The sequence below is a fragment of the Zootoca vivipara genome, chromosome 1 (assembly GCF_963506605.1).
Source record: "Zootoca vivipara chromosome 1, rZooViv1.1, whole genome shotgun sequence".
Classification (NCBI taxonomy): Eukaryota; Metazoa; Chordata; class Lepidosauria; order Squamata; family Lacertidae; genus Zootoca; species Zootoca vivipara.
In genome coordinates, this window is record NC_083276.1 from 23,443,111 (window position 1) to 23,467,656 (window position 24,546).

General features: G+C 43.2%; 1 protein-coding gene across 7 annotated transcripts in view; it reads left to right on the forward strand.

Annotated features, from left to right (window-relative positions):
- PTPN21 (protein tyrosine phosphatase non-receptor type 21) overlaps positions 1-18,668 on the forward strand; it is a 44,878-nt gene extending 26,210 nt beyond the window's left edge. For 2 of the 7 annotated variants that reach the window (XM_035107595.2, XM_060272379.1), the window contains exons 9-20: positions 354-441; positions 858-937; positions 1,915-2,016; positions 3,877-3,937; positions 5,978-6,071; positions 7,231-8,696; positions 10,526-10,666; positions 11,346-11,567; positions 13,825-13,953; positions 15,699-15,933; positions 17,083-17,243; positions 18,163-18,668. In XM_035107595.2, coding sequence (XP_034963486.2) covers positions 354-441; positions 858-937; positions 1,915-2,016; positions 3,877-3,937; positions 5,978-6,071; positions 7,231-8,696; positions 10,526-10,666; positions 11,346-11,567; positions 13,825-13,953; positions 15,699-15,933; positions 17,083-17,243; positions 18,163-18,291 — 2,908 coding nt within the window. In that variant the 3' untranslated portion in view covers positions 18,292-18,668. The remainder of the gene's footprint in view (positions 1-353; positions 442-857; positions 938-1,914; positions 2,017-3,876; positions 3,938-5,977; positions 6,072-7,230; positions 8,697-10,525; positions 10,667-11,345; positions 11,568-13,824; positions 13,954-15,698; positions 15,934-17,082; positions 17,244-18,162) is intronic. The other 5 variants (XM_035107624.2, XM_035107615.2, XM_035107633.2 and 2 more) reach the window with 5 other exon arrangements.
- The last annotated feature ends 5,878 nt before the right edge of the window (positions 18,669-24,546 follow it).

Consider the following 24,546-nt stretch of genomic DNA (forward strand, 5'->3'; position numbering starts at 1 on the left):
CTGTGTTGCAGATGCATGTGTGTATGCAAGCAAGCGTCGAACCAACCAAATCATAAGACCTCCTGAAGCAGAAACTTTCCAGAGTAGCTAATACTTTTTTGCAACTATGTGGGAAATAGCATGGCGAATTCGGATCCCCTCTTATATACATGCAGTTAAAGCAGAGTGCTTTGTGAGGCCTTTGTGAATGCTTTGATGGTGTTTCCTGCTTGGCAGGGGGTTGGACTGGATGGCCCTTGTGTTCTCTTCCAACTCTATGATTCTATGATTCTGTGGAGGTCTCTCTCTCTCTCTCTCCCCCTCTCTCTCTCCCTGTCTCTCTTACACTCTCTTCTTTCCTTACCCCTGCCTAGGTGGCACGACATTGCGAACATGTCCCACAACAAGTCCTTTTTTGCATTAGAATTGGCAAATAAAGAAGAGACTATCCAGTTCCAAACTGTGAGTGAGATTTTATTTATATGCATTTTAAATAAAATGTATGGCATGAGAAAGAAGTCATAAATCATCTGTTGGCTTTTAGATATCAGACCTTTGTAGACCCAAACTGTGGTCTTTTAAATGTGTCGGGTGTTGTTGTTGTTATGTTATGTATTTTCAGTTTTCCTTTTCTATTTTTATGTTGTAAATAGCCCAGTGATCTTCAGATGAAGGGCTGTATATAAATTTAATTAATAACAACAATGGCTGAGTAGGTTTCTGTTCCTTTCCACTGTCCTTGATGTTTATGCAGCATGAAGATAGGCCAAAGCAGGCCCTTAATTTGGTCCTAAGAATCCTCTTAGTAGGAAAGTGATTTAAAAGAGATGCATCTAGCCACTCATTTTGTCTTACATACAATCTCTTTTGTTTAACAGGAAGACATGGAAACGGCAAAATATGTGTGGAGGATGTGTGTGGCCAGGCACAAATTTTATAGACTAAATAAATGTAGCCTGTAAGTATAATAATCCTTTAGTGAATCTCTCTCCATATTAATTTATATTCTGTAATTTCCTACTTGAACACCTTAACCAAATAGCTTTGTTTCTGAGTGCAGACTCCTGAGACCATAGCTGCCAATTCTCCCGTATTCCCTGGGAAGCCCCCGTTTTTCCAGCCGTTCCCAGTTTACTTACCGGCCGGGGGAGGCTCCTTCTGCGCATGTCTGGGGTCTCTGGACATGCACAGAAGCTATTTCTGGAGCGACGGCCATTTTGGAACTGGGCGGAGCATGCTCAGAAGCCGATCCCTTATTTCAAGAAATTACTTTTAATTTTCATTATCATTTTACCAGAACACTTTTATGGGAATTTTTTTTGAAGGGTGATCTAAAAATATAATAATAAATAGTTTATTTTATTACTGTGAACACGATCTGTTTATTATTGCTTTGCAATATTATGGTGTAATAAATATCGGGTGTCGACAACACTAGCTCAAGTGCCTTAAAAAACCACACACAGCCAAATAAATCTATCTCCTCCCTTCTGTTGGGTTTCAAATACAATGAGATTTGAGGTGGGGAAACTGTGATGCAGTTGAGCATCGTTTTGTCTGTCCATGTTTCTTTAAGATACACAACTAGCATTTTTTCTTCTAGCCGTGTGGACTAGGAACTTACTTGCTGTAAAACAGGAACAGAGACTCTTTGACTCCTAACTCATGCCTGCTGTCCAAAAAAACATGACCTCAGAAACCACATGTTTTCCATCCCTGTCATAGACTAATCAAATCATTTTCCTATAGACTTTGCTTTATCTTTTTAATTTGTGATTATAGGAGGGACTTGGGTGATCATGACCCTAGAAGCCCCCTTGAGGAGCCCACTTGACAGTCTCTTGAAATGTCTCCTCCATTGATAACAAGCATCCTTTTTGTTAGAAATGTGTTGTTTCATTGTCTACATTTTGTCTGCATGTGCCTTGTCTTTAGAGACTCCCCAGATTCTCCGCCTGAGGAAGGCTCTCAGAAATCTTTCCTCATTCTTTCCTTTCCACGCTTTCCAATCCTTTCTCGTCCTTCTCTGCTCAAAGGGTGAGCCAGTAAACATTCTTTCTTTCCTTTTGTGTTCTTTGCATGCAACGTATTTGTACTGCTCCCCTGTTAGTTCCCATGATACCAACACAATGCAGTCGTGCATTGCTCAACTCTTGGAGGCAGCGTATCTCTGAATATCTTTGCTGGGCATCAGATGTTGCGAGGAAGCACTTGAGTTCTGCTTTTGGGCTTCCCATAGGCATGTGATTGGCTGCTGCGGGAACTGGATGGGCCATAAGCCTGGTCCAGCAGGGTCTTCTTATTGTTATATGGGGGGCAAAATGCCCCTCCCTCTGCCTCCCTCCATATGGCATTAAACACATGAGCAGGCTATGAGGGTGGGGTGAAAGAATTGCTTTGGATTCAGGCCAAGCATATCTAAGGTTGGCATGGGCATGGCTTTTTTTCAGCTGATACTCAGTTTCTGCACCTCTCAAGTGCAGGGAGGCGTTCATGTTGAGTTCCAGCACCTCTTTTTCTAGGAAAATAGCACTGGGCATGGGCTTGTGCTGTTACAAACTGAACATGCCGGATGGGACAGAAAGATGAATGAAGTGGCATGATCCCCAAATTCAGCATAAGTTAGTGAAGTGATAATGTGCACCATAGGACCAATTTATGCAAGAAGTGGGGTATGCCTTGTGGAAGGTTCTGCACAGGTCACAACCTGATTTATTCCCATTGTCACAGGAGTGATTAGACCAGGAGTCTCTGCATTGCAGCCTCCAAAATACCCATTATGTGTTCTTTTTGGCCAGTAGCTCCGTCTGGCAAGGAGCACAGCTGGAACTTTCTGCAACAACTGAAGCAGGAAGTGCCCCGAGACCTGATGGATCAGTTAATGCTGGTGTGTCATGAATGAGCTACAGGAAGCGCCCATGTCTTACTTTTCGACGTGGTGGTGCTCTTCCCTGTGGTTCTCTTCCCTGTCGCTTGCTGCAGCAGATGGGCCCAGAGCAGATGGGGGAAACAAATTAGATTGGGAGGATCTGGAGGGGGTACAGAAGGAAAGAACTGAAATGGATTGAAAAGGGCAGGCAGGTGTGCTTAAGCCAGCAGTAGATAACTTACGGTCCTTGATATGTTGCTACAAGCCCCATCTCTGTTGACTGCTGGCCTTGCTGTTTGCAAGAGGTGAGGCTACAAAATTCCTGGTTAAGATCTCTGCCATATTGCAGGAGTGCGGCAGGAGTGTGTCCTACAAGCCAGGCAGGGCTTATTATTGGGCATGGGTGTGCCTCTTCAAACAAGGACAGCTCTCAAACAACTCCACTGTTACCAGCATGCTTGAGCCACTCAGAGATAAACTGAGCTAAAGTAGTAAATTGAGCAGCCTGATCTATCTAATAAAGACAAAGAACCAGGTGTGTTTAAGGTTTACTTGGGGATTCACTAACTCTGAACAAATACATCCTTGCGGCAAAACCTAGCCATGCAATTATGAATACAGCTACAGTATGGGCAGGACTGCTTGAGGAATACTGTACTAGATTGCCAAGCAAAATGCTACTGTCTCCTTCCAGCAGATTTTTTGGAAATCTGAGTTGTCCTCCCTTTGAATTCCTGGCGTTAATGCAATACATGAGCTTTAATGCCACCATTTCCTGATGGAGAAAGGATGTTAAAGTCATAACATCTTATTCCATTTGCCTTTCTTGGCGGCCTCTTTTACAATGGAGTAACAAGCACTTCACACTTTTTGTCCCCAAGACTACAAGCCTAAACACACTTGACTGGGGGGAAGTCCTTGTCCTTTAGAACACAGTGAGACTTACTTTTGAGTATGCATACATAGGACCGCACTGTCAATGACATTACTTAAACATCTGTTTTTAAGTGTGTAACTTTGCTTTGTAGACAAGCTCAGGCGGTGACCGTGAATCCGGTTAGAAGGAGGTCTTCCTCCAGGATGTCTCTGGTAAGGTCTTTAGCTCCAAGCTCTTTTTTATTCTTTGAGGTTTCATTTAAAAGGTTATTAATTAAGGGGGGAAAGTTTGTCATTGGTTGAAGGGCTGTCAATAGGAGAAACTAGAAAAAAGCTAGAAAGGACCAATTTCCTTTGTGGTGGATGGGCTGCTGACTCCTATGTGATAGAAGGCCTATGGATTTGAAATACGCTCTTAATAGAAATATGGTATAGTCATGAATATTTGAATAGCCCATCAAAGTCAATTAGAAATAAAAAAAATCTGAGCACTTTACCTTCTACCATTAAATCTCATACCATATCATTATTTAATCTCATACCATATCATTAAATCCTACAAAGTATTTAATGGCATTGCAAAGCCATAAAAGAGGCCCCATTACCACCACCTGCTGGCTTTAGCAGTTTCTGCACCTCAGTTAAACTCGCTTGTATCTGTCAAAAACTTCCACAAAGTCTTTAACCTCAGACCTCAAAGACGATTTTTGTTCTAAAGCACAGCCCCGAAAGACAAAATTGCAGTGCCCAATTCATTATGTTTATGGACAGGGTCAAACAATCCCATATTCCATGACCAGCTGTTTCCTCTGCCTCACGAAACTTTGCACAGATCAGTGTTAATCCTCCTGAATTTGAAGAGATTACTCTGAACAGCACATCCTGCAGAAGCCTAAACAGACTGGCTTGTTTCATCTACATTTGCAGCTTGAAATACCTGAAAATAGTCTAGTCAGGGTCTGCCTCTGCCATCCACTTGTCAGTTTCCACTTAACCCATCTTTTTTGCTTCCGGGGAGGACAGTGGCAATAAAGCGCCAATGTCTTTAGGTCTCAGGGCTTCCTTAGAATCCAACAGACACTCCCCATTACTGCTATAATGAATTCAAGAGCCATATTTCATTCACCAAATTGCATTTGCATCCCATGCCTCTATCTGATTCTGAATGACCAATGACTCTGACAACGAATCAGTTTGGATTATTCTGTGAATATTCCTGCTTTTAAGCTAATCCCTTTAATTAAAATAAAATATAAGCTTCTAGATGTTTTTTTGTTGGGAGGAAGCTGTCCACACTCATGTCCTCATATCACACTGTGACTCAGCAGCCAGCGTAGTAGGTTCTTCTTTGTTAAGGTACAAAGGCTAGTTTTGCTATACTGCACCGACTCTATTGGATAATCCAGGTTTTGCACAACTGGAGTGAGTAATTTCTTCATAATAGCCTTGAGTTGGTTTAACATAGATACTGCTAATTGGATGATTGACAGGTGCTCTTGGCTGTGCCCTGTCAACTTCAAGAGATGCGTTTTAGCTACCTAAGGTTGTGTTTGCCTGATTCAGCAGTTTTCTTGCAGACATGGGGATTCCAATAGGTGTAGGCTTCCCCCCACCCCATCCTGCAGCTGTGGGCATCCTATTAACTTCTAGTAAGTTAGGGTTGTCATACGTCCGAAATTTCCCAGACATAGCTGGGATTCAGCTGTTGGAAACAGTGTCTGGGCAGAAATTGCTTTAATGTCTGGGGAAATCCTGATGTATGGCAACCCATGTCAGAAGTGTAAATTTGGGCAAATTTCCTTTAATAAAGCGCAAATACTTCATTTTCTTTAAAAAAAAAAAAAAGATTCAGCAAAAAACGAAACAAAAATGAAACCTCAACGACTTTGGCCAAAAACTTGATATTTTTTTTTCAGATTTTGCTGTCACTTTTTGAAATATGGCAACCCTAAATAAGTTAGCCAGTTAGAATGAACCTTCCTTTTTATGTACAGCTCTCTTCCGCCAGCGAGATGTGTGAGGCAGCAAGTGCTTGCAAATAGCACTTCATGCATACTGGAGTGCTTTTAAGTTATAATAAAAATAATTTTAATAATAATTTTATTATTTGTACCCCGCCCATCTGACTGGGCAGCTTCCAAAAGGTGTATGTGTATATATATATATATATATATATATATATATATATATATATATATAAAATAATAATTTTGTGTAGATCTCCACTTAGTTCTATAACATCTTTCTTTTCAGCAGCCCAAACCGCCGCAGCCTTATATGATGGCTCCGCCACCACCTCAGTTGCACTACAACGGACCCTACGCAGACCAGTATACATCTTCCCAAGGTAAAGGTTTAAGGTGCTTGAGAAACTTCAATATTTTACTCTGCCAATAAAGGGGTTTGAGGAAAATTACATTATTGAATTGGAAGTGGTAGAGAAGAGACTGGGAGGTCATTATACTGTTATTAATGTTATTAAGAATTAATATACTGTTATTAATGTTATCAATGCAGTCAGTGCCTGGATGGGAGAATGTGACCTGATTTGCATGTAACACCAAGCCGAGGTTTATTAACAATGGATTATTGAACCGTGATTTGTTTGATTGTTTGATTTGTTTGATTGAACCATGCCCAATGGTTTAACTGTGGTTTGTTAATTGCTAGCACACCACAAACTGCAGTCATGGTTTTTTTTAATACTTATAAGCCTTGGTTTGTTTTATCTATGCTTTGACATTGCACATGGACCTGTCATGTATCTGTTGTCTTATGCTAGGTCAGCCTACTTGTTCATTTAGACCAGAGTTTCCCCAACTTGGGTCTTTCAGCTGCTGTTGGACTACAACTCCCATCATTCCTAGCCAGCAGGACCAGTGATCAGGTATGATGGGATTTGTAGCTGGAGATCCAAGTTTGAGAAACACTGATCTAGATTAACACTGCCTATTTTGATCGGCAGTAGGATCTCAGGCTAAGGTATGACCCACCATTTGCTACCTACTCCTTAAAACTGGAGGTACTGGAAATTGAAGCTGGGTAATATTGCAAGGTTGGGGACTTATTGGGCTCTTCCATTAGCTACGTTCCCTCCCCACAGTTGGAAGCAGTAATGCTTCTGAATACCAGTTGCCAGAAACCACAGGACAGGAGAGTGCTCTTGTGCTCTGGTCCTGCTTGTAGGCTTCTCCTGTTACACCTAGTGTGAGAAAAGGATACTGGATTTATATAGGCCACTGCCTGATCCATCAGGCCATTCTTATGTTTAGGCTGTTCTGTGCAGTGGATTGAAATTAGATATTCAGCCCATTTTAGTTGTTGACCATGAAATTGTCAGATTAATTTGCTGATATGGAGAGAGGCACGATTCTGTTACCGATCTAAAAGCACACAATGCACATGGAGGAGGGGGAAGGTTGACACTTTGTTAACAACTATTACGTGCCTTTTTTTTTGAAGCTTCTGCGGGTGGCTATAAATGGACCCTAATTTGTGCTTTTCAGATAACCTCTATGGGAATAACCAGAACGGCTATTACTGCCACTCTCAGACCAGCCTGGACAGGGCGCCGCATGACTACAATGGCAGAATCCGCAACGGCAGCGTCTACAGCGCTCACAGCACAAACTCGTTGAATAACCCACAACACTACATGCAGCCGTCGCCCATGTCCTCCAACCCGAGCATCACCGGCAGCGACGTCCTCCGGTCTGATTACGTCCCGTCACACCGGCACAGTGCCCTTATACCGCCTTCGTATCGGCCTACCCCGGATTATGAGACGGTGATGAAGCAGCTTAACCGGGGAATGATACACTCGGACAAGCAGAGCCACTCGATGAGGAACCTTAACATTGGCAACTCCTACGCCTACAGTAGACCCGACGCCATGGTTTACAGCCAGCCTGAAATCCGAGAACACGCCAATTTCACCTCCCCTCATTCTGGCCACTACCCGTTCAACCTGAATTACAGTTTCCACAGCCAGTCGCCCTACCCCTATCCTGCCGAAAGGCGCCTGGTGGTTGGAGCAGTGAGCGTCCCTGAACTGACGAACGTTCAGTTACAGGCCCAGGAGTACCCTGCGCCAAACATCATGAAGACTCAAGTGTATCGCCCCCCTCCTCCTTACCCTCACCCGAGACCCGCCAACAGCACACCGGACCTTTCTCGGCACCTCTACATCAGCAGCAGCAACCCGGATCTCATTACCCGGCGGGTCCATCACTCGGTCCAGACGTTTCAGGAAGACAGTCTACCCGTTGCACATTCCCTCCAGGAAGTGAGCGAGCCCTTGACGTCGGCCCGGCACGCTCAGCTGCAGAAGAGGAACAGTATTGAGATAGCTGGCTTGGCCCACAACTTTGAGGCCATGAGGATTAAAGAGAGGACCATGTCGGCATCAGCCGCAGATGTGGCCCCTCCAAAGGTTATACTTGCCAGCTCACAGCCCACTGTTTTCTTGGAGAGGATGAAGCAAGAGGAAAATGAGGAGCAAGAGGAAAATGTGAGCTATGGACACAAGAAATCTCTTTCAGATGCCACTATGCTGATTCACAGCAGCGAGGAAGAGGAAGAATTTGAAGACGAACACAAGGCCAGTGCAACCCTCTCTCCCTTCGTCAATGGGAAACCCCAACTTCCTTCTGTCATGGGATGCTATCCTTCTGAATCCTTACTGAACTACCCCTACAGCTCCGTCACTTCACACCCTGGCCCTTTGCACATACACGAACCCAAGTTGCATATTACTGAGACCGAGAGAGTAAAAGATGTGAGTCCTTCCCACATCGTGGCTGACACTCAGGTACAGAGAAGAGGCGATGGGCTGCTGACTCCGTCTGTGTCAGAGTCTGACTTAACAATGTCTGCAAGGTACAGGGTGCGGAAGGATTCCATAAAGAAGAGGCCTGTGTCTGAATTGCTTTCCGGGAAGAAGAACATAGTGGAAGGGCTTCCTCCTTTAGGGGTGAGTTTCTCTAGGATGTTCCTCTTTTGTCTTTCTAGACACATGTTCACACATTACATAGAACACAGGCAAGCAGTCTCTACACATGTACAAATGTTTGTGTGGAAGCATGTACACTTGTCGATTTGTGCAGGCCAACTGACTGTATACAAAATATGCGTGCATGTAATGCGAGCTTTACATATGAATATGCCATCGAGTGTTAATATGATTAATAGCTCCCAAACAAGCTAGGATATAAGGTCCACTTCAAATAATAACTTTGTGTCTTGATGTGTTTGGAAGCCAATAACCTCTGCAATTTCTACTTCATATTAAAGATCACCTGCCAACTTACATGCTCAGCTGGCATAATCCTAAGGGGTCTCACCATTTTGCTTGTGTGCTAGACGTTGAAAGGCTGAATTCTCTGGGTTTGGAAATGTTACTTGCCTGCCAATAAAAAAATGTTCAAATTTCTGGCAGCTAAATGTTGAAAGGTATTTGACAGCTTGTATTTAGGGCTGTGTGTAGTCTGGGATTCTACAGAAGTGCAGGAAATCTGCAGAATGTGATATTGGCTGAAAGGCAACAATGTTCTGAATACATCTTTGTCCCAGAAACAGGATCAATTCTGTAAAACAGTAAAAATTCCTGTGTCTACTGTGCAAAATGAGAGTAGGAAATCTGCTGCTTCTGTAGCAGAATGTTTGATTGTCCCATGCATACCTTTGTATATGAAGTCAGGGGGCAGTGAAGAGAGTGTTTTTGTAAAGTGCTTTGAAGGGCTATTTAATTTACAATCAAGTGGTATATAATTTTTTATGAAATAAGCATACCAGATGTTCCTTCACACTTTCCTCTTAATTTCCATTTGTCTAGTTCAGGAGTGGGGAACCTGAGCCTCTAGAGAGGGTTTTTGTTGCACTCCAACTCCCATCAGCCGCAGGGATGATTAGAGTTGTAGTTCATCAACATCTGGAGGGCCACAGGTTCCACATTCCTGCTCTGTGCTAACTGATTCCAGTTGTGCCACATTTAAGCTGTTCAAACCTCACTGTAAGGCAATGTGGTGCAGTAACAGTGGTACCTTGGTTTACAACCATAATCCGTTCCGGAGGTCCGTTTATAAACCAAAACAGGTTGTAACCCAAAGCACGCTTTTGCCAATGGGGCCTCAAAAAATTTTTGCTTGTAATTTAAAAAAATGGGTTGTAATAAAAAAAAGGTTGCAAACTTCTGGGTTTGAAATGTTTGTAATCCAAAATGTATGCAAATCAAGACGTATGCAAACCAAGGTACCACTGTAATGTAGTTAGAATACTGATGTTGGGGAAGGAAGACCTAGGTCCAAAGTTTGGGCCAGTCATACATACTAGCCTCAGCTGTAAAAACCTCACAGGGTTGTTTTTGTGAGAGTAAATGAAAGCAGGAGGCACACATCTGCTCATCCTGAGCTGCTGGGAAAGAAGGGCAAGAAGAAAATAATAAAAGTCACTGGGACCTATGCAACTTGGGTGCAAAATTTTGCTGTCCTACACTAATTGTTGGACTGTAGCCTGTGGCTGTTCATGAAAGCCCATTGTCTGCAATGATCCTTTCTCCCTAAGGTCTGTTTATCCTTCCTATGAAGTTTCGAAAACCTGGGGAATGAAGACAGACCAGGTGGAAAGAATGTTGCTTTGCTACTGCCGTGTTTGTAGGATTCTGTTGACCAGAGGAGGCAAGGGCTGGCGGTTCTTCCCTTTTTGGGGTGAGCCCCCTCCCCTCCGTACTCCCCCACCCACCCTAGCAATTTCATTTGAGCCAGGTTTCTGCTGCAGCACATTGTCAGATTGCCTTGTTTCCAGCAGGTCATGAAAAAGAACAGAGCCGAAGCCAAAAAAATGGGACCTTTGAAGTTAGCTGCTCTAAATGGACTGACGTTATCTCGGCTGCCGCTGCCAGACGAAGGGAAGGAGGAACCTGCCAGAGCAACAAATGATGAACGGGTTGGTTTGATGTTTTCTTTGAGCTGTATGTTAAAAAGGTTTCATATTCAGTTCCCATAGTTGCAGAATCTTGGTTGCCGTCAAGCAGAAGTTTTATCCAAGTAAAGGCATCAGGATTTGGTTTTATTTCTGCACCAAGTTTGGAAGGAAAGTGTCAGGTGCTTTTTATTTTTGCTGGTTTTGTATATCTTCTTGGTCCAGCTCTGTGGTTTTGAGATATTGTATTCTGCGGATATGTAGAGAATTGCCAGGGGGGTCCCTATAAAGCAGAAACCTTCAGTTGTGTTTTTGTTTTGGATCTTAATATTAATGAGCTGGACGGCTGTTTTAAACAGATTTTACGCGTGTATATAGTTTTAAATCTATTAATGTTTATCTGCTTTTTAATATTCTTTTTCTATGTTCTTTGCGGTTCTTGTTTTTATCTGTAAGTTGCCTTGAGTCCTGTCAAGAAAAAAGGCGAGATATAAACAACAATAATAGTTTTATTACAACCACCAGCTTTTTAATCAATTTGTGTGTGTGTGTTTGTGTGGTTCTTAAAAGTCTATAAGCCTAATTGAGAGCACCCGATATAAAGGCAACTTAAAAGTATCGGGGTGTGTGTGTTAAAAAATAGAGCACGCACACAGAGGCAGACACCTGTTGAAAAACAATAAAACGTGTTCTTTCTTTCTAGTGTAAAGGTCTGGAACAAGGGTTGGAACAAGGGATGGTGTTTACAGAATACGAGCGGATCCAGAAGAAAAGGCTTCTGGATGGGGACTGCTCAATTGCCCGCCTTCCAGAAAACGCAGAAAGGAACAGGTTTCAGGATGTGCTTCCTTATGACGACACCAGAGTAGAGCTGGTCCCTACTAAAGAAAACAATACGGGTTATATCAATGCTTCCCACATTAAGGTGAGCTCAAGAAGCAATGGGAATGTTTTCCTGAATGATTTATTTCACCTATCTATGATCTTTCTTGTGAGACGCTTTTTTAAAAGTCAAAGCATGCCATAGGCTTGTTTAACTGGATGGTGTTACGGATGGTGCAGAGAAGCAGGAGCCCTGGAGAATGTTGCTTTTCTTAGTGGGCAAAAGGAACTGTTAAAACATCTGCTGTACATCCAACATGCCACTTGCCATCATTTATTTTCCATAAGGCTAGACGGAAAAGAGAGCCGACATTCTTTGCATTTTCTGATCCTTTTGACTTATCCTACCTCAGAGCGTATCTATCAGAAAGTAGGTTTTAGCTTAGAGCCTTTTGCTTATTCTCGGTAGGGATTATCTTGGAAGTTGATCTTTTCAGAATCTCTGTCTTTGAACTAACTTAGTGCAGGCCCATATTATGAATTTATCACAAGCCTGGGCCCTACCGTAAAGCAGACTGAGGCAGCTGCCTCATGAAGCTGATTTGAGGTATCCTGAAAGGGCAACAATTTTTAGTTATCTGATTTACTATTTTTCTGTTTTTCACTGGCAGAGAGGGGCAATTGTGGATTTTTTTTGTCTCGGGTGCCAGAAACAAAACCTAGACTGGCCTTGCATACAATGCTCTTTGACTTGGGGGCACCTTTTGCTGTTTTGCCTCAGGCAGCAAAATGTCTTGGGCTGGCCCTGCTTATCAGTCAACCTTCCTTCACTCTGAAGTGATCTGAGGCGTATTATGATACTGCCCGAGGGTTATAGCTCTGCCAAGCATATTTTGAGCTTCCTAGTTGCCGTGAAGGTGACAACAGTCAAGGAAGAGGCCCTTACCCATGTTCTGTTCTCATCATTATGATATGCTGGGTGGTATGAATTGTCTATTTTTGGGATTAAATGTGAAGAGAGGAAATCATATGGCAGGAACAAAAGGTATACAGGTTGATCTGTGCTGACTGACTTCCACCTCTCCATTTTTAAATCAGAGGGTGATATCTAATGGTTGCCATGCTCTGACAAATCCAGTGAAATTAATAGCCCAAGTTACTCATGTCTGTTTATTTCAGTGGTTCTGCTCTGAGTATGGGGAACATTGGGTATTTTCTGGAACTATAGAATGTAGAGTTGGAAGAGGTCTCAAGGGTCATCTAGTCCAACCCCTTGCAATGCAGGAATCTCAGCAAAAGCATCCATGACAGATGGCTATCCAACCTCTGCTTAAAAACCTCCAAGGAAGGAGAGTCCACCACCTCCCGAGGGAGTCCATTCCACTGTCAGAAAGTTCTTCCTAATGTTTAGTCAGAATCTCCTTTCTTGTAACTTGAAGCTAATGGTTTGAGTTCTACCCTCTGGAGCAGGAGAAAACAAGCTGCTCCATCTTCCATTGTTGTTGTTGTTGTTGTTTATATACTGCCCTATACCTATACGTCTCAGCTCCACCACATGCAGCTGCTGGGTGACCTTGGGCTAGTCACACTTCCCTGAAGTCTCTCAGCCCCACTCACCTCACAGAGTGTTTGTTGTGGGAGAGGAAGGGAAAGGAGAATGTTAGCTGCTTTGAGCCTCCTTCAGGTAGTGATAAAGCAGGATATCAAATCCAAATTCCTCCTCCTCCACCACCTCCTCCTCCTCCTCCTCCTCCTCTTCTTCTTCTTCTTCTTCTTCTTCTTCTTCTTCTTCTTCTTCTTCTTCTTCTTCTTCTTCTTCTTCTTCTTCTTCTTCTTCTTCTTCTTCTTCTTCTTCTTCTTTCTGCTGTTGTTGTTATTTTATTGAATTTATATACTGCTCTATACCCTGAGAATATGGCTGTTCCATGTGACAGTCTTTAAGATAGTTATCATATCTCCAGTGTGGTGTAGTGGTGAAGAGTGGTAGACTCATAATCTGGGGAACCGGGTTCGCGTCTCCGCTCCTCCACACACAGCTGTTGGGTGACCTTGGGCTAGTCACACTTCTCTGAAGTCTCTCAGCCTCACTCACCTCACAGGGTGTTTGTTGTGGGGGAGGAAGGGAAAGGAGAATGTTAGCCGCTTTGAGACTCCTTCGGGTAGTGATAAAGCAGGATATCAAATCCAAACTCCTCCTCCTCCTCCTCCTCCTCTCAGTCTCCACGTTTCCAGGCTAAACATATCCAGCTCCTTCAACCGTTCCTCATAAGGCCTGGTTTCCAGACCTGTTGCTGCTGTTTTCTTTTAAGTCTCACAATCCACTCATCCCTTGCATCATTTTTGTCTTTTCTTTTTCTTAGGTCTGCGTTGGGGGCATGGAGTGGGATTATATTGCTACCCAAGGTCCTTTGCAGAATACATGCCAAGATTTCTGGCAGATGGTGTGGGAGCAAGGGGTTGCCATTATAACCATGGTGACTGCAGAAGAGGTGGGTACTTGCGACACTTCTGGGGAGGGAATAAGCTTGGAAACTGCTGTCTTCATGGCCCTGACTCTGAACGACCTTCCTCTGCGCAAGAGCATAATAAACATGAAGCGACTTGATTATGTATGAATGTACTGACCAAAGGAACATGGGAGGGTAGCTTATACCAAGGTGGACCAATGGTCCATCTTCCTCAGTATTGTCCACACTGACTGACCACATTTCTCCAGAGTTTTCCCCCAGTTAAGAATAGAGATGTAAAATTTCCGAAAATTTTGAAGCTCAGAAAAAACCCCAGTTTTCTCCCGGTTCCCCCCCCCCCCCTATATTAGCACTTCCTTTTTCTTTTCCAGATTGAAAGTTATTCTGTTACTTTAGCAACATAAAATATAACTATGGACAATTTTAATGGGCATAAAATAATCACAACTAGCATATTAAAAATATAGTGTATCCAAACAGGAACTGAAATTTATCTTGTCATTCATCACTGTTTGCTATGCAACATGTTCAGTTTATAACCTAGGACTTGCTTGTCCTCACAGAAATTAGAATAATCTGATACCATACATTTTTTTTAAAAAAAAGATTTATAAAATATTTGAACCCCTTATCTTAAAACATTTTATTCATCATGTTAAAATAAAACATTCCATAATCTATTTTTTATTTTTTCAATTTTTCAAACTTTTCGGGAAAAAAACAAAAAAGGCTTCAGGACAGAAAACAGAAAAAAAACCGGGCCTTCACACCTCTAGTTAAGAACAAAAGAAGAGCCTGCTGGATCAGGCCAATGGCCCATCTAGTTGAGCATCCTGTTCTCACAGTGGGCTCACAGGTGCCTGTGGGAAACCTGCAAGAGGGATTTGAGCCTGGGAGCACATTACCCTCTTGTGGTTTCCATAAACTGGTATTCAGAAACATGGAAGAGCACAGCCATCATGGCCAATAGCCACTGATAGTCTTAGCTGTACCTGGGGAAGCCAGGGTTTGAAGCTGTGCCCTTCTGCATGCAGAGCAGACCCTCTACCTCTGAGGTGTGGCCCTTTCCTTCCAGTCTAATTTTGACTGACCAGGTTTGACAGGACAGTGTAGAAGGGCCCATGTAGTTTAGTGGCTAGTGGGCAAATCAAGCTTCAAATCTTCACTCCCTGGGCGACTTTGGGACTTGCCCCTCTTTCTTAGCCCCAACATACCATGTTGGCCTGAATATAAGGCACACCCACAAATAAGCTGCACCTTAAAAATTTAAGGGGGGGAAAGAAAGAAAAAATAATACCCGAATATAAGCCGCTCCCTTAAAATTGGGTCACAGGCTGAAAATCGCTGCGGTTGGTAGAATTGTAACTCCAAGCCAATTTAAGCCCTTGATCTTGCGAGCCCGCAATTGCTATTCAATTGCTACAATTCCGCAGGCACTCAAGCTCGCAAATCGGCAATAAAACATTTTTTTTTGTTCCGCTTTATATCTGTTTCAGCAGCGATATCGCAAAAGCCAATTTTTGTAAGGTTGCGGATATAAGCCGCACTTTAACCTTTCACGGTCAGAATTTGGAAAGAAAGTGTGGCTTATATTCGGGCCAATATGGTACCTCACAGGATCGTTGTGAGGTTGGAATGAAGGGGCATGGGGGAAGAAGCGGGATCTAAATTTTGAAAATAATAAACCACAAGTCCTTTTTGAAACAACTATGTTTCTGCGGAAGGTCACATGGGAGCTTTCTGTTGACGAAGCTTAATGTTTCCAGGAGGGATGCCGAGAGAAAAGCTTCCGATACTGGCCGCGGCTTGGCTCGAGGCACAACACAGTGACGTATGGGAGGTTCAAGATCACCACCCGATTCCGAACGGACTCTGGCTGTTACGCAACGACAGGCCTGAAGATCAAGCACCTCCTCACGGGGCAAGAGAGAACGGTTTGGCACCTTCAGTACACAGACTGGCCGGAGCATGGCTGCCCAGAGGACATAAAAGGGTTTCTTTGTACGTGTTTCCGAGGTTTTTTTTTTGTCTTTTGTGGTGGTAAATGAATCCTTTCTCGGGAACTAGGTGTCAAGAGATGCTATGGAAACGTCTTTTGTGGCTAGAAGTACCCCACTCCCATCTGTGTTGTTTTTACTTTGCCCACTTTTGGTCAAGTTTTGGTGTGATCTGGGCATGGTCTTGAAAAGCACATAATAAGGCAAGCTTCCTGAAAGGGAGCTGGCTAAATGCTGGCCAGGACACAACCTGGTAATGCTCCTGTGTTCTGCCATGAGTTCTTTTGGAGAAGGGAGATATAGAAATAATTTTTTTTTGGGGGGGGGGATGCAGAGCAGATGCCACTCCATGGGGAGAACAAACCAGAGTCATGGCCTCACCATGGAGAAAGCCCTTCTGTGAGCTTCCCGACTACAAATCCTCACGGGGACTGGAAGTAAGGCTCCCCACCCCCTCCTGATCTTCAGGATTAATTGACTTGGGTGGTATGGGAGTTGAGGTGCTCCCGCAGATACTTGGGCCTTGAGCCGTTTGGGGCTTTATAATCCATTAGCAGCGTGTGGAATTGGGTCTGGTAGCTTATAAGCATCTTTATAAGCACCAGTGTGGTGTAGTGGTTAAGAGCGGTAGACTCATAATCTGGGGAACCGGGTTCGCGTCTCCGCTCCTCCACATGCAGCTGCTGGGTGACCTTGGGCTAGTCACACTTCTCTGAAGTCTCTCAGCCCCACTCACCTCACAGAGTGTTTGTTGTGGGGGAGGAAGGGAAAGGAGAATGTTAGCCGCTTTGAGACTCCTTCGGGTAGTGATAAAGCGGAATATCAAATCCAAACTCCTCCTCCTCCTCCTCCTCCTCCTCCTCCTCCTCCTCCTCCTCCTCCTCCTCCTCCTCCTCCTCCTCCTCCTCCTCCTCCTCCTCCTCTTCTTCTTCTTCTTCTTCTTCTTCTTCTTCTTCTTCTTCTTCTTCTTCTTCTTCTTCTTCTTCTTCTTCTTCTTCTTCCTCAGGAGTGGTGTTGCGTTCTGAGTGGACATGTTTCAATTGCGCTCTCTGCCGCCCTGACTTACTTGGCTGCCACTTTTTGTACTTGCTTGTGTTATTGCCTGGTTTAAATAATTTCTCTCTTCTTTCCTCTTTTCTGTTGGATCTGACAGCATACTTGGAAGAGATACAGTCAGTCCGGCGCCACACAAACAGTACTGCGGATCCTACAGTCCCCAACCCTCCCCTGCTGGTGCATTGCAGTGCTGGCGTTGGGAGAACCGGTGTGGTCATCTTGTCGGAGATCATGATTGCCTGCTTGGAGCACAATGAGGTTATTTCTTGGCCTTCTAAAACTCTGGTGCATGTGTTGGGGAGTTTGATCAGGGGGGTCCACAGAGCAGGGGTGGGGGTAGTCCATGCCCCTCCCATGCAATGATGTCAAGGAGTAGCACTAGGGGTTGCTGGTGAACCCTTAAAGCTGCTGTAGTCTTGGTAGGTTCCCCAAGATGTCATATTTATACACACAATTTTTTGCTGTTCATCATCCCTGTCCTGCCGCGGAGTAACAAAGCCTACCAATTGCATCACCAAATTTTGCTTTCTTGGGGCTTTAACAGAGCGTGATCTGGCAGGGATCAAAGACAAGGAGCATTAATGAAACTCATCCCAGTTCTAGCAATCTGGGAATGACTAACTTTAAGACAAAGGTTTCAAAGCATACTTTTCACCTCCTTCTATTATTTACAGTCTATGTACACAATATGCATAGAGCTGCAAAACGAAACTCATTGAAACTGATTTCTTCTGAGAATATTATTATTTAATTAAGTTTGTATACCTCCCTTCATCTGTAGATCTCAGGGCAGTTCATAGCATGGAAGGACGGTTTCCTGTCCTCTCCTACACTCACCTGTGACACCTCCCCCCCCCCCAAAAAAAACCTGGGTTGAGGGGAATGCTGGTAGGAAGAAGAGATGAGAAGCTTCTCTTTAACATGTCTTAGGGTACCACTCTTTGGGCAATTCCCTGTCATACCATTCCCCCATTGTTCAGAAAGGTCTCTGGCCCTCCAGAAAGGCACTTTGGAGCGTACAGCAATGGGAAGAAGGGGACATGAATCTTTCCTTCCATTCACTTCCTTAGGTTCACTGATCCCCAAGCTAAAGTCTGTAAATGTGCCTGTCTGTCTGGTGCAGAAACCTATAGACTTGCAGGCATGATGGTCTTCCATTCTGATCTTTCTTTTGCAGCCACTGGACATCCCAAGAATGCTGGATATGTTAAGACAGCAAAGGATGATGATGGTGCAGACCTTGTGCCAATACACGTTTGTCTACGGAGTCCTCATCCAATTCCTTAAGAGTTCGAGGCTTATATAAGCCTTCCTTACTACGCTTCCTAAGTTTCGCTGTTTGCAAGAGTTTACAAAAGCAGTTTTGCCTTCCGCCGGGGCAACGTTTCTGGCTTGGTTTGAAGATGCTGAGTGCAAGTCCAGTGGCTTCTTGCTTCTGCAGAGCAAGACTTTGGGGTGGATGGGTTTTCTTCTTCGTGTGCAGTTGGAACAAGAAAGGAAGGAGTGTGTGTGTGTGTGTGTGTGTGTGTGTGTGTGTTGTGTTTAAATAATGTACTGGTATGCAGTGCTTTTTGTGTACTTCTGACACTGTGTGACTGTAGACAAAATAAGTGTGGATCCTACCAAGACATCACCATTTCGAAAACCAAGGATGGATAATTTTTAATTCTTTTTTTTTTTAAAGCCCACTTTTAGAATGAAGAGAGGAAAAACCCTGAAACTATATTCATGTACTGTATATGTTTAGATACATCATGTGGGAGATACATGTGCCCTGCAAACTGACAGCAGTAAGCTATGCATACTCAGAATAGACCCATTGAAATCAGTCTATTATTTCTGTGAGTTTTCTCTGGTTATGACTTCGTTGGCTACCACCCTGAAGTTACAAACGGCATCACTGTACTTTGAATTTTGTATTTAAATCAGTGCTAATTTTTATATATATACACACACTTTAAGACGCTCATGAAATGTACAGATTTCATATTGGAACCAGCATTTGCAAGAAGATAGCACTTAAAGCAGTTACTTTTTTTGTACTTAACTTTTTCTTTTGTGTTATTCTAAAAACTCCCAATAGCGCAATATTTCAGAGGTATATAATATGTAAGGGGGAAAGTAGGGGTTTGATGAGTCTGCTGGTTTATAGTGTGCAGAGGGAAGTGGGAAGAAATGGGAAGTGACAATGACACGTACAGTTTGAAGTGTCATAAAATGAGCAAGGACAGTGTCTGCTTTGAAAGAATGCTAGGTTTAGAAGAACGAAGAAGTAAGGAGGAATGGTTACAGCTGGCACTTTTTTTTTTAAGCTAAGAAAAGGAAAATTCTTTTTGCTTACAGTTCTAGGCCAAAAGGGGGAAAAGGCATTTCCTAATATGGTATGTAGATCCCAGAAGCTCCAAAATTAATGAAGTATATTCTCAGTATTATTCTTTCAAAAATATATGTATTGAAAACTGGTTGCTACTACTGGTTGAAATCAAGGTGGATGCAGGTGAAATTGAAGCACTTTCTTCCTCTTATTTATCTAGGGAAACATACTAGTATGTTTTAAGTGGTTGACATACCCATTACTAAGTCGTTTTTACTTTTTGTTTTAGAAAAAGTTTTTTAAGACGGAGTCAGTGAGTGAGAGGAACTTGTATGTGAGAGTGGGTTACTGGTTTACATGCTTCAGCAGGGAGGCTGCACTATCAACCCTTCTAGTTTTATGTCCCCCTGTCAAGGGAATCAAAAAGTATATTAGGTTCAATCTAATCCCTTCAGTGACGTTGAAAGGAGATAAGAAGGAAGGGGTATGCATTTTGATAGGTCTGCAATCACTTGAAGAACCAGAAACGGCAAGTGTTCTAACTGGATGGCTATGGAAGGGATACAAAATTAACAGGTTTCCCATAATTGCTTAAAATGGAGAGGTGCTCATTCTCTCTACAGGCACTTAGACCATAAACTTATTTTAATAAGTAAATAAGCTGTTTCAAAGCACCTCTGGCTGTGCTTTTGGGATTGTGGTGAGCTCTTTAGTCAGGAATCAAATTGATCTATGTGTGAGGTACATGCCTCTAGGTATTATTTTTCTTCTCTTGAATTTTGAACACGCCTGTCCTTGCTGTGTACCACCCCCAATGAGATGAGGTTAAACTACTGTCCAAAGAGGTTTATGGCATACCTTGAAGAATCTCATTAGGTCTCGCGTCATGTTTTAGAGCTGGCCCAAGAGCACTGGGCCCGGACACTTTGGCTGCTTTCGATATCACTGATGCGAATTTACACTGTGTAGACTCAGTTATGTTGGTCATTTCTCTGTTTGAAGTCAGTCTGACTGTGTAGACTCAGTTATGTTGGTCATTTCTCTGTTTGAAGTCAGTCTGGATGAGCCACTTTTGCTGCCAGCCTTTAGCTGTTGACCACCACCAGCAGTTTCTGCAAGTTTTGAGTTTGTGGCATTTTGGCTGAATTCCTTGACTCAGCATTTTATTCATAGATTCTGGAAATGCAGCATTTTTTCAAGAGAGCTTTCCCTCAAGCCGGGTCCCATATGTCAACATTGAAAGGTGGGATGAGTTTAGGCAGGGAAGGGAGCACAGAGGGATTTGGAAGTGTCCTGAATGCACAATATGGCAGTCAGAAGGGCTTGTCTTCTTATGTGAAGTCAGAGACCAAAGAGCAGACCGGGTAACTGAGGGCCCTCCAGATGCTGAACTATAACTCCTAAAGACTCTGCCTATTGGCCAGAAGGCTTGACCTGTTGGGAACTGTAGTCCAGCGCCATCTGGAGGGCCAACGGTCAATCTCACTATAAAGAATTGCTTTTAATATTTTGCTTTTAATTTTCTGGTTTGTGTTTCCTCTCTTGGTTGTATCGGACTTTCCCTGGAGATGTAGTTTGGCGCAATAGTTTCTGTATAATGGGACTGAGACTCTGTTTATCTAGTAGCCTTGCTTGCACAGCACAAGGAGGAAGGGAGAGCACCGCATTGGCTACCTCTGCGTAACTAAGCATGCCCTCCGATATGTGCAGTTCAGAAACACCTTGTGGCGCAATATTCCAGTGTCTGCTCTAAGCACAGCACAGAGAGTCACAGAACTCTAGTCTCTTACCAATGGAGGCTCAAGTCTCTCCCCACAGCAAGCCCGTTGCCCTGCAAACCATTGCTTAGATTGCGTGGCAAGTTGCTTTTTGAAAACAGAGGAAAGTGGTTTGGGATGGAAAAATAGGAGGTGCGAGGTGGGGGAGGGGGATTTTGAATATGTACAAGACTTTGGGATGGGAAAGGGAGATCTCCAAGTGTGTCTTTTACTGAAGTTTCCTTGGTTTTCCTCTGTCTCTGTACAGCCAAACATTTTGGGATGGGTAGAAATGCAAGCTGTAATGGTGAATATTTTAGAACTCTGGCAAAACTCTGGCAAGAGAAAAGAGCATTCTTGCTGTGAATGGACAAGGGGGTGTGTGTTTCTTCCCCACTTATCCTGAACTGGCCTTTTCGGTGATTCTGATTTCCTTGAAGCTGCATTTCATATCTCAAAAATGCAAAATCAGTGAACTTAATAGAAGTGGTTTGTTTGTTTGTTTGTTTGTTTTGGTATGTGTAGCCAAAACGTACATTGACATGATGCTGTCTTGTGAAGAAAGTGCCACAATTTCCCACCCCCCAAAAGACCTGTGGTGCTAAATGAGGTAGTGTTTGACCCAGTTACTATAGATTAAGCAAGACATGGAAAACTACTGAGAGAGTTAGAGATCTGCAGCTGTTTTAGTCACGCTAAACTCCCTCTTGAAACAGCTTGAAAATAAAATCTCCCTAAATGAATAAAGGGAATTTGCATGCCATTTTATTTCACTGGAATGTCCCAATATGCGTCGAGGGTGTTTGAAACAATCTAAACGGAACCTTAAGGAAGATTCTGGAAGGAAAATGACCAGTCAGGTGATCTAACCCATTTTCTTACTAAAGGTAAGAGAACTTTTATCAAAACAGGTGTGTGAGGTTCCTTTTCCTGAATGGCTCTTGGGCCCAAAACTTAACTTCGCTGCTGGCTTAATCTAGCTAGGATGTGAGTCTGTGTTCATTTGCTCCTACGGTAGTTTGGAATTGCCCCCCCCCCCAATCCAATTCTCAGCTGCTCCTGTCATGTTTCTGTGTAGGGGCTACATGGGTAAGGCAAATGATGTTGTATTGCTGTGGGAAGGAACCATGTCTTGCGCATGATCCTTCCATGTTGCTGGACTCCCAACTTTGCATCATTTCCAGCTAGCATGGCCGTTGGTGATGGGAGTTTCAGTCTACCAACATCATTAAGGGCATTCCTGATCTGCACGATTCCACCGTAGTGTGAAGACATGAGACTGGGCCACAAAGAAGCAGTTCCCATGCCATTCTGGAAATGTGTGAATCTGTCTAGGGCTGGAAGCTTGTTAGGGAGCAGGGTTGACCTTGCAAGTTTTCCTGAGATTCGGAGACTTCAACATCTCATTGGCCATAATTGGGTGCTCAGATTTAATTGTATGTGAGTGAAAGATGCTGGATCTTGGGCTCTATTTCCACTACTTGTTTTTTTTTTTGTGCCAGTATACAGGGATTTATAAATTTCTTTCCTTTAACAGTAGCACATGTCTCCTACTCAAGTATTATTTTTCTAGCATCAAGCTAAAGTTTTGTTTTTGTTTTTTAAAAAGTTTGCTCTGCTTTGTGTCTCCTCTCAATCAGTACTGTAAAAAATGTAAAATTTCTTCAGCTTTAAACCGTGTACAATTGAAATGGGGTTTGTAAAACAATGTACAAATTGTATTTGATAGACAGAAAGGCTTGTTTTTTTGATATGTAATATATGTGAAATGAATTATATCATAGTCTATTTTTGCCATGGAAATAAATATTTGAAGCGCTTACATACTAGTTTTGTTCTATTGCTGCATGAAATGTTTTAAGAGGAAGAATCTTTGGAGTGCAGTCCAAATGGTTTCGTAACCCGAAAGCTGATGCCAGAAATGGATTGGTGTTTATTGCACTTGCTTACTGCTATATTATATTTTAGCCAGACAATCCAGTGAAGGGAACAAAGGATCCCAAAGCAAGGCTCTCCTACAGTTGGCAAAGACCGAAGGAAACTAGTTAATGGGAGATTTGATATGGAGCTTTGGATCACTCTAGCAAGAGTGGGGAAGCTCAGGCTCATGGTCCAAATGTGGCCCTCTAAGCCTCTCTAGCAGGCCCTCAAGATTCTCCTTAGACATACCACTGAGTTCTTTTTCCTGTCTGGAATGTGTTGTTGAACTCTTAAAATGTATCCCTGGATACATAGAGGGGTGTGTGTGTGTAATAATAGTAATATTATTATTATCATTATTATTCATACCCTGCCCATCTGGCTGGGTTTCCCCGGCACTCTGGGCATCTCCCAACAGAATATTAAAAACACGATGAAACAACACACATTAAAAACTTCCCTAAACAGGGCTGCCTTCACGTCTTCTAAAAGTCAGATAGTTGTTTATTTCCTTGACATCTGATGGGAGGGCGTTCTACAGAGCAGGCGCCACCACTGAGAAGGCCCTCTGCCTGGTTCCCTGTAACTCTGCTTCTCGCAGTGAGGGAACCGCCAGAAGGCCCTTGGCGCTGGACCTCAGTGTCTGGGCAGAACGATGGGGGTGGAGACGCTCCTTCAGGTATACTTGGCCGAGGCCGTTTAGGGCTTTAAAGATCAGCACCAAACACTTTGAATTGTGCTCGGAAACCTACTGGGAGCCAATGGAGGTATTTCAGCACTGGTGCTACATGGTCTCGGCTAGCTTACAGTACGAAGTGAAAATTCACATTCATGCCTTCAACCATTTTTGCCTCTGCCCCCAACTGCTGCTGGCGTGTGGTTTCAGTGGGTGGCCTCTGTTGCCAAACCCTTACTTTCATTTCTTAGAGTGTGTCATCTTGTCCAACCCCCTGCAATGCATTTCTTCCTCACTTGAGCAGAACTTCCGCCATATTGTTTCTGATGTCTCTTAATAACAAAGAAAACAAAAGTTATTTTCACCGACTGCTGCATGCCTGGTTTGGAGGAGATGGATATTTGCTAGTAACTGAAAACAACAACAACACACTTGTTTGAACCTGAACTATACAGTTTGGCCCTTAGTAGCACTACTGGAAAAAAGAATCCAAACCCTCTCCACGAATTCAGTTTCTGACTAATTCCATTTCCAGAATTATTTGCCTGTGAGTGGCAGCCAAACACCCAAATTTAAACCAAACATCTGTCACCCTAGACATAGCAACTTGGTATTATTAACAGTGCTGCATATTTCCAGGACTTAAGGTATCTTGTGCTTAATGAACAAAGCATCTGGCAAGAATTTTGGAGGACTCACCGAACAGCTTGCTACTGTCTGACTTTATTTTTGTGTGACTCAACAAGATTATTATTAGCAATGGTAAAGTGGGTGCCATGTGCCTTATTTAAATTTAGAGCGCCTCTTTCTTTCTTTCTTTCTTTCTTTCTTTCTTTCTTTCTTTCTTTCTTTCTGAGAATGCTGTTGTGCTCATCTGTCCAGTAAAGGAAAACA